General features: G+C 41.4%; 1 protein-coding gene across 2 annotated transcripts in view; it reads right to left on the bottom strand.

Moving 5' to 3' along the window:
• Positions 1–886: 886 nt before the first annotated feature.
• Positions 887–10,277, bottom strand: part of C7H10orf90 (chromosome 7 C10orf90 homolog) — a 69,114-nt gene continuing 59,723 nt past the window's right edge. For both annotated transcript variants that reach the window (XM_054832711.1, XM_054832712.1), the window contains exons 7-9: positions 3,664–3,727; positions 2,339–2,438; positions 887–1,778 (exon numbers count right to left, since the gene is read on the bottom strand). In XM_054832711.1, coding sequence (XP_054688686.1) covers positions 1,740–1,778; positions 2,339–2,438; positions 3,664–3,727 — 203 coding nt within the window. In that variant the 3' untranslated portion in view covers positions 887–1,739. The remainder of the gene's footprint in view (positions 1,779–2,338; positions 2,439–3,663; positions 3,728–10,277) is intronic.

Here is a 10,277-nt window from a genome sequence, read left to right as displayed (position 1 = left end):
TTCAGTCTAGGAGACCATGTGTGTGGGGGTGTTTATGGCTATAATTTATCAGTCTGTGGTGGAGACCCAGAAGTCCACTAGAGAAAGACCCTCCTGTTTTAGGCAGGCCACATGTTTTTCCTGGAGAGCAGCAAGAAGGATAAATGAACCCGCAGGAGACCAGATCTACCACGGAGCTGAGCTGCAAAGTTTGGAGGACGCTCCTTCTTGCAGTCCCTTTTATAAGTTCTACTTGGAGCCATTTGTGGTCCAGCCCTGATTTCGGTTTCCAGTACAGCGTTACTTGCTTGGTTAAAACAGACTTTTTTGGGGAAGAACCCTCACAGCCAGCATTACCCTACCTTACACATCCTCTCGAAATGTATTGAACTAATTGACGAGGTTTTAAAGATACCTATCTATCTGGAACGCAATGTATTTGTTCGATAAATCTCTGTCTTCTCTGTGAGCAAAAATTAACATCGTTAAGCCTACTTTACAAACTGGGAAGCTGGAACACAGAGAGGCAAAGTAATCTAACAGTCAGAGCACAAAATATAACGAGGTTCCTTGTGTCCAGCACAGGTCACACAGCTGGAGGCTATCTCAGTGGCCAAAGCCCAGCTCACAAACATCCCTCTTCCAAAAAACCTGACCTTACATCTCAGGCTAGATTAGAAAAATAAAACATATATATCAAAGGCCAAATTCCAGCCTCATGCAAACACACTCAACTGAGTGTTTGTGCAACAGAGGTTAACACATGCAATGATTTTTACGGGCAGTATTTTTTACCCTAGGATTTGTGGCATACAAAGGCATGACTTCTCAAGCACTTTCAATAATTGTGTTATATTTAACAGTACCAAATAAAAACATAGCAGTTGGATCAATATTATATTCATGTTTTATTCCATAAATAAACTCCATTGGTTTGTAAGCTGGTTGTTTTTACTTCCAAAATGTACAAATAAAGATTTAAACATTTTTGGAGGAAACATTACAGATGGTTTTAGTTCTGCAGTTTTGATGCAAACATTTCTTGGCACCACTTCTTAATATGCCATTTCTATAAATACTTAATGCTTACAGAAGTGGAGTAAAATATATATTATAGTGAAAAATACGAAAAACAGTGTTATAATCAAATTTTTAAGTATTGCTCTTTAGCAGGTAAGCTTGCTGTGTAGATTCACTATATAAACAGGAATGGAGTTCTTCAGAGAGCTAAAATATTGGTCCCTTTTGGTATGTTAAGTATTAATGTGAAACTGCTGCTGCTATGTGGTAATGCTATTTCAGCTAGTTTCTAAACATAACAAATAATGATATTCATTTTTCTTTACTTCCAGGATTTAACTCACAGGAAGTCAATTAATAGAATACTTCAGAGAAATAAGTTTTCCAGGTCTTATCGATGCAGTTCTATTGCTACAGAGACATATACTTTTTAAAAGATTAAGATAAATAATACCACTGTAATTCAGTATTTGCATTACAAATTCTTAAAATTATTTCCTCTGGGTAAACTGACCAAAAGGTGATGCTCTGAAATAGCTGTGTTCCCTTTCAGACTGTTTTTGATTACTTGAAAGTTGCCTTAAAATTTCAAGTGAAATATAAATGATCTTTCTTTTTATAAAGATCCAAAGATAAGAAAAATACCTCCAGGTAATTGAGACAACAGTAAATTTTATGGCTTATCTAGCAGTCAAAGGCATTCAAGATCCAATTAGGATGATGGACAAGAGGATCCTTTGTCACTCTGTGTTTCGTTGAAGGAGCTGGTCCAGCAATTGCTAGGGAAAAAAAATAAAATATTATACAACAGCCTTAAGATACCATTAAAATATATGAGGTGGCTACAACTGTAGAAATCTTCAGTGAAGTGAGATGATATTGGCATCAAAATCTACTGGCTACATTGCTCAAAAAAAAAAAAAGTACTGAAAGCTTTTCCATCTTGGACAGGGAGGGTGTAATTAGATGGAGGAATAGAGCACTTAAGGGAAAACTGGCACTTGTGTGGAACATGGAGCAGGATTACCTGGGAACGCCTCAGATCTGCACCTGGGTTAACTGCGTTAATGCAACTTTCTACCACAACTAACTAATTACGCATTTAAAAAAAAAAAAAAAAAAAAAGCCCTGGGTGCTTAATCCAACACAAGATTCAGCTGTTAATTCTAGTTTAAAGAAGTGTCTAACCCCAAGGACAAGATTTAAGAAACATCCTTTGCTCTCAGGGTTTGCACACGGTTAGCACAGGCTCTCCAGGCAGGTGCTGCCGCTACGGACTCCTTTCACAAGGTAAAGAGGGGTTACAAAACCGTCCTTGGCATTCACAGTACCTCCTTACCTTTTTAAAGAGCTCAACACGCAGTCTGTTACTCTGGATGATGATCCGTTTCTGTTTTTCTTCTTGTTTCTTCTTTACTTCAGGTAAGTTGTCATAAATCCTGGAATGAATTTAGAAAGTTAGCTTTGCGCGTCATCCCTGGGACTTGCAAATAATTGGGTTTTCCTATAGGAAATATTTGTCTTTGGTGAAATACTTGTCATTAATAGGCATCTCTAACTACTTGAATTAGATTTATGGCATGGGAATTATAAAATATTAATAATAATGTTTTTATATCAAATCTGACTTTTTGAGAAACTCTTCTAATTTTGGACTACAAAGTAAAGAAAGAGATGGGATCAGGTTATCTCAATGCAGCAGCATAATTCTGGAGTAGCTTCTAATGAGCTGGAGCTGGTTTCAATTTATAGCAACATAATTCAAACCAGAATCTGGCCTGTACACTTTTTTTTTTTTTTATATTTATGTCACAAAATTAATATCAAGCAATTATTTGCAAGTATTTTTCTAAAATAGAAGAAAACCATCATTGTAAGACAGTAGACTGTTAACATTTTTTCACTGTCATTAGGAACTCTTGGTAGAAAAGGGAACATAAACATTTTACAAATAACTGAGTTGCCCTCAAAAAGGTGACTTCTGGTCTGACCTTTTTCCCTTGAAATCAATGAGAAAATTCCCAGGGGTTTGAAAAGAAAGTTGGACGTTCCTTCACAGCAGTCCTGTTCTTTGCATGCATGCAAAGCCTGTTTAGTTCTGATCTTTCTTCATAATATTTTGCAATACCAAGTTCTTGAAGCAGCCTGTTTTGGCTGGAGATTGTATGTTGGAGAAGAGAAATGGGACACACCTCGAGCACTCTTAAAAAAGGGGTGAATTCTGAATGGTAGCCACTTGCAGCTTTCCTTGCTGTAAACAACAGCGTGAAGTGCAATGCAGTTAAAGGTCAGATACCACATTTCTAAGAGTTTGCTGTAATTCCCACACTGCATGCCATAACGAGGATGGAAAAAAAACCCCAAAGTGACTGCACTGCTTACATTTTTGAAGGTCCAGCACGAGGTACCTCTCAGGGACTTAGTTTTCGCACCACGGGTACCCCATGCCATCTGAAACTGCTAGAAAAAGGATGCTGAAAGGGGAGGGCTGACCCCAACGTATCAAATTGATACAGTGCAAGAGAAATACAAGCACTGCACAAAAGCGTGGCAAGCAGCGTGACAGAACAACCCTCCAGCAGATGAAGATGACATGGAAATACGCTGCCTTAGGCACGAGATGGCAGTGATTCACGGTGAACTCTAAACCGCAGCAATTTGTACCTTTTCGATCTCATATGCATCTCCTTCTCTGGAATGAATCTTTCCTTTGGTTTGAAGAGGTTATCTAGCAGAGAGAAAATAAAGTTAGTATTGGAGGAATCTGCATTAACTGAAATGTTAAATATCACGTTCCATGTAGTCATGTTATGATATTTCCGATTAAATTTTTGATGGCTTAAGGCCAGATCCAAATCTCCCTAAGTCAATGGAAAGGCATTTAACAACTTCATCTGGAGCTGAGCTGGTTCCCGAAGCTCCCCTAATAGAAAAGGAAGGATGGATAAGACTCATTGCAGAGTTCATTTATTTTACATGTATATGACTTTTTTCATTGTCTCACGCAGCTGCGTACATCCTTTATTCAGATCAAGAACCAGCGAAAATTACTGCCGTATCAAGCGACCTATTTTCCCCATATGCAAGCAATCGCACCCGCGCACTGGCCACATCCTCTGCTGATGTGTGTTGGGAACCTAGCCTGGTACAATCATTTCTGATTCAATTTACACCTGTTTTGCAGGGCTGTGAATAATTACGCTGAGCGTTAGGAGGAGGAAAATTATATTACTCTTTCCTGATCAAATACGAAGATATCTGTGATAATTTCAATCAGCATTTCCCTGGATACGGGAAAATAATTACTGATCTTAGCAGTTGGTGAGTCTCAAAATAGGTAATTTTAACACCTTCCTTGCAAAAATTGTTTCTAAATGGAAGGGATGGTGTTCATATGAGGTGTGAAGCCAGTAAACACGTAATCAGAATTGATTCTTGATGAAGGAGACTGCGTCTAACCACGTTTATCAGGGAGAGGAGGGAGGAGAGGACTGCTGCCTGCACGGCTATGTTATTGAGATTTACCCCAGGACGATGAAAGAAAAAGTGGGGAAATGGGGCAGGGTTCCCGCTCCGTACGGCAGGACACATCCAGAGGAGGGGAAGGAACATCCCTGCAGAGCACAAGCTGCCACCCTGATGCACGCAGGCGACGTGGATCGTTGTAACGAGCTTCTCAGTTCAGGTGTGTGAAAGGAACGGGTTTACGTTCTGGTCTCTGAACACAAGGACGACTGGAGCGTTGCCTACGCCCAGCTCCTGCGGACAGGGGTAGGATGGCCTGTGTAGTCACGGTAATCTGAATACCAAAGGTATTTGCCAGTATCTTTGCAGAACATATATATATAAGATAAATATATGTGCAAACTTCCATTTTCCAGGGAAGTTTAGAAGACATAACGTAAATCACAGCAGGCACCACGTTGGCCTCTTTCTGCCATCTCACCGAAGAGACAAAACACAATAATCAAGGCAGAGAAGTAAATACTGAGAATAATTCGTTCCAGAACTGCCCAGTGCAGCCGCTGGCCCTGAGCAGACACAGCGACCACTACCCCAAAAAGACCCCTTCCCCACCGGGTTTCCTTCCCCGCTGTTTCAGACACCAAACCTTTCAGGGATCTTTACGGGAGATGTCTTAGCAACCAAACAGCCCCGAGCAGCTTACGGGGCTACACCCAGAGGGAAAGTTGTCCTCAGATTACTGTTTCTCAGGAAAACGCTACGTGTCCTTTAAGATCACTGTTGTATCTCAATGTAAAAATAAAAGGGAGCTTTGCAGCAGTTCCTATTCTGAACTTGTACAGTTTTCAAAGCACAGATTGAGAAAAGAGGGGAGGCTGCGAAGCCTCTTCTGCCTGAGGACTAACTTTTTTCCACTCAGCAGTTGTCTACGCTTAATCATGCTTATTAAATCTTCAGTACACACAAGCAACATGCTCAATTTGCTAGGAAAATATAATTTGCCTTTTATTTATTAGTGGGTTTATATTCATTTATGTGTTTGTTAACTTAAAAGGAATAAACACTTGGATGCTTTTGCTGTCCAAATAACCCTGAAACTTAAGGGAGCAGATTGCCTGTGATCTGGACAGTCCTGGAGAAGGCTTAGGGTTGAGAGCTATTGATTTTTCTGGGACCAGTGTGGATCCCAGCACACTTCAGAACAGCAGCCTCTCTGCTCAAGGTTGTACAACTCATTCTGACAGCTCAGGATTGCAGGATGCATCCGTTCCCGCAAGGCATGTCCTCTGACTCGGAGAACGGCACGGGATCAGTCTGAAATCGTATAAACCCATTGCTATGGGTTCTCCACAGTGCTAAAACAAAAATAGCAGGCACTTCGTGCTGCACAGCAAATTCAGGCATCTTTTTTGGTGTGGCGGTAATGTGGTCCTCAGTACAAGGAGGGCCATGAAGCTGATCAGAGGGCTGGAACACCTCTGCTATGGAGACAGGCTGAGAGAGTTGGGGTTCTTCAGCCTGGAGAAGAGAAGGCTCCGCGGAGACCTTAGAGCCCCTTCCAGTCCCTAAAGGGGCCTACAGGAAAGCTGGAGAGAGACTGTTTATCAGGGAGTGACAGGCCAAGGGGAATGGCCTGAAGCTGCAGGAGGGGAGACGGAGATGAGATGTGAGGCAGAAATTCTTCCCTGTGAGGGTGCTGAGGCCCTGGCACAGGGTGCCCAGAGAAGCTGTGGCTGCCCCTGGCTCCCTGTCAGTGTTCAAGGCCAGGTTGGATGGGGCTTTGGGCAACCTGGGCTACTGGAGGGTGTCCCTGCCCATGGCAGGGGGCTGGAACTGGGTGGGCTGTGAGGTCTCTTCCAACCCAAACCATTCTGTGATTCTATGATCTCTGGCATGACAACCAGTTCCTTGCATGTTCCCCTGTCCTTGGGCACAGAAGAGCAGCTGAGGGCACTGGAAATAACACTCCAGCAGAAACCTGCACTGCCTGCACCAAGCCCTCCCACGGCGAGTCGTGGCAGACCTCTCCCAAGATGCAATACCATCAGTGTGAGTGGCCAGCACAGAGCCTGGGTTTTATGTGATTTCCTATGCATTGTGAATCACATCTGCTCAAATTTATGAATTTTTATTCCAAGAATTCTCAGACGTAGCATTTCTGGAACAAAACTAATCGTTTCAGGGATCTCCCCTGCTTTTCCTAAATAAAAGCTGTTAATGACGCATTAATATTTCCAGACCCCTGTGTATAGCCACCAGAACACGTGAGGGATGAAAAACCCAGCTGGGGATCTCCAGGCCTGCGACCTATCTTGTAAACAGCATGACAAGCTAATCTGTATTTTTTCTACGAGTTGCTAAAACAGGCTGGCCTCTGTGTTCGAGGCGGTGGGAAGCACCAGGAGCCGGGAGCTGTGCGGGCGCTGGAGCACACGGCTGCTGCTCCAGAATAATCCTCTCCTGATGGCACAAAAATGGTCTTGGAGGTCATCAGACACATCACTGCCCGCTACGTATGTGGCTGTGCCAGTGGCTTTGAAGGGAAGGATTAAAAAGAGACTCTGGGGAAAATCCTCCAAGAAAAAATTAAATCTACCTTGGTTATAAAAAAACCCCTTTGTGAAGCAGCTTGGAGTCAAAAGGTTAACACTCAAGGGTAAACATTCACGTAGTATCTCTCGGCTCACTCTCAGGTCACTATGTATAAGAAAAAAATAATCACATGCAAGCCTCAAGTAGATATAAGGCTAATCCTTGATGGATTTTAGGATTAGAATTCAAAAATTAACTGAAAAATAAATGAAAGTTGGTATAAATGAGGAAATAAAACTCACATGTGCATTTAAATATTTTTTAATATTCAATACCGAGAAAAAAGCGTATTTCAAAGTGGAAGAGCAGCACACGTTCAGAGCTATAATAACCTGCCAAACACATTATGAAGACTTGAATTAACATTCTTTCCTACCAAGCGAAGATCAAAGTGGGGCATGAGGTGGACAATTCCCCAGGTTGATAGACTTCTAAATTGCATTTTATCAAAGTTCCTTATCAAATTCCATAGCCTTGTCTTACTTTTGGAGAAAACTATTCTGAAGGATAGAAAAGAAGGGATTTCAAAGCAGACATTCAGCATTTCCAGTGATGCACCACAGCTGAAAAACAATATAGACAGATAGGCATGAAACACTTCACTGGTGTTTTATTCAAACCTTGAATAAACCTACTGAGCTTCTGGTATTTACACCAACACTGCATGCAACCGTGGTCTGACATCCCCACAGTGGGAGAAAGAAGCCACTTCAGGGGGTTGTAAATGAAGGTAAATGGGTCATCACTGCAATATATTTTAACTAACGCTAAACTGCACCTCAGACAGGATGAGTAACTTTCCTGCTCGGGAAGTTAGTAAATGTTTAGACAGAGAACAGATAAAATAATTGTGTTGGAACCGTCCCCTGACTTCCTATTTACCACTAAATCACTGAAACACTTAAAAAGAAAAAAAAAGTGGCAAAATTTATCAAAGGCTAAAATCTGCGCGTCAGAATATACATACATTTTCTCCTAACATGAATGCAAATTCTCCAAGTTTGTTAGGAGCTAAAATATGTCTTTGAGGATGTGTTGCCAGTCTCTGAAAACCAAAGCACTGATAACGGTGGTTCTCTAAACTGCTTTTTACTGAACTGTAAAAATAATTCACCAAAAGCCCATTTGCCCAGAGAAATCCTAAGATATAAAAGATTTTTTTTTAAACACTGCTTTTTAAAATCAGCAGTCCTCTAAAAAATAAACTAGCCTTGAATCTAAGATAAATGTCAAGGTGGCATTTAGCTTAGCATGCCCATAGCACTTGACTGGGAATTCATCCAGAGAATATAAACCAGTGCCTACACCCAGGGGTGCTGCCCAAACTTTTGCACATTGTATGTCAATGACTTCATGCAATGAATGACTTCAGCTGCAGTCAACAGATGAGGTTTTGGTATTATTTATAAAAAATGCAATAACTCATTAGTTAAGGGTTCGATGGTAAGACTCCCTGGCCTTCCTGCTCATCTCAGAGAAATGCTGAAGCTCAAAAGTGGTCCTTCACCCAAGAGGACCCACAGGAAGGTGGTTCATGAGCTTTCCAGCTGTCCTACACTGTGGCTACTGAGACTTCTGATCCTCCTTAATATTTCAGTCTTAACAATGGAAAACATCACTAGTATCTCTACAAAACCTGTAAAGTTTACAGGTTTATGAAAAAATTTTCATACTAAATTAATTTTGGGAATAATGCCAGAGATTTCAGTCCCCTATGACCAAATAATACTTGAACATTCATGGATTTAATCCAGAAGAAAATTTAATTAGCATCTCACCTGGCCTTTCTAAATCATTCTTGTTTGATTAGAGCATGTAGTCTTGAAAAGCATAAAATTTATTTCAAAAAATAGCAATTGATGAAGAAGGTATGACAGATCTTGGTAAATTCATCAAAAGATTAATTTAGTCTTTGCTAAAATTTGCACCAGCTTCCTAATCCCAATTTCTTTAGCTTCAATTTCTAATCATGGGTGAAATCAGACCTTTTACTCCTGGATTAAAACATCCATAATAAAAAAGTCAGTTTTCTATTTGGCTGCTTCACGACTCCAATGAAATTATCCCCCAGCAAAATGACTGAACTTTGTGAGTCACCCATCATAAGGCAAATTGTTTCAACGCTGTCATCATCCACACAGAAAACTCTTCATAGTTGAAGATTTTCCAATTTTTTGCCACCTTCTTTGTGCAGAGGTTGGCTGTCTCCCCCCTTCCGAAGCATGAGGGCATGGAGGGGACACGCTGGTCACCTCATTCACTGCATCGCCTCCTCCCCTGTCATCACAGTGAGCCCGAGCATCGGGCTCCCAAGGGACCGCATCACCCACTGCCAGTGACCTGCAACGTGCTGCCGTGTTTAGCTGACTCATAGGCACTGTTCTAATCAATGGCATGAATAATAATATCATAAAAATAGGTCATTCCTCTTCCTAATTCAATTACCTGACAGCAGCTTAGTCTTTATTCAGAGCTGTCAGCCTTAACCAAGAGGCCAGATGCCAACAGGACCAGAGGCACTACTGCTAGCTATGAGTTTTGACAGGGAAAAGGAACCTGAGAGATGACACAACTCCAGTCACACATGAACAGAGATGGGCTGGTGGCTGCAAACATCTCAGCAGCCGCCAATGGCATCTGAAGACCACGAGGATGCACGTAGGCAGCTGCAGGATTTGCTGGCTGCACGCTGATTGCAAACGCTCTGATTGCCATCTTCTCCTCTCTCTCCAGTCCAAATAAAAACCTCCCTGGCGTAGAGCTTCTCAAGAAACCAACCCCTTGAAAACACAAACAAACAAATAGCAATCCTTGCCCTCCAGGCTTCTGCAGTTACAATAAAGCTTTTTGGAAAAGTTTAGAAGCACGACTGAGGAGGTATAAACTTGTTTCCAAAATATTACTAAAGATACGGGATTCGGATACAAATCCAGAGAAACACAGCAGGCACCGCGGTAGGGGTTGAATGATAACTTTCAACTGATATTGCCATTTCCAAGGAACCACTACCCTCTCAAAGGAAAGGAAAGTGGAAGGTATGAAAAAAACATATGTGCCTGAGAAATTTTTTTAAACCTCTGAAAGTGCTTGTGTACACTAAGATCACAAGGCTGTTCATTATGCAGATTTAAAGGCCTATAAACAGCTGGTAGTCCTGTCACTGAAGTAATTACATTACGGTTTTCGAGATTTAAATCCAGTTATTTGAACATTGTTTCTAT

Source organism: Grus americana, chromosome 7 (assembly GCF_028858705.1).
Source record: "Grus americana isolate bGruAme1 chromosome 7, bGruAme1.mat, whole genome shotgun sequence".
Lineage (NCBI taxonomy): Eukaryota > Metazoa > Chordata > Aves > Gruiformes > Gruidae > Grus > Grus americana.
The sequence above is the reverse complement of the archived record's forward strand: the minus strand, read 5'-3'. Positions and strand labels throughout refer to the sequence as shown.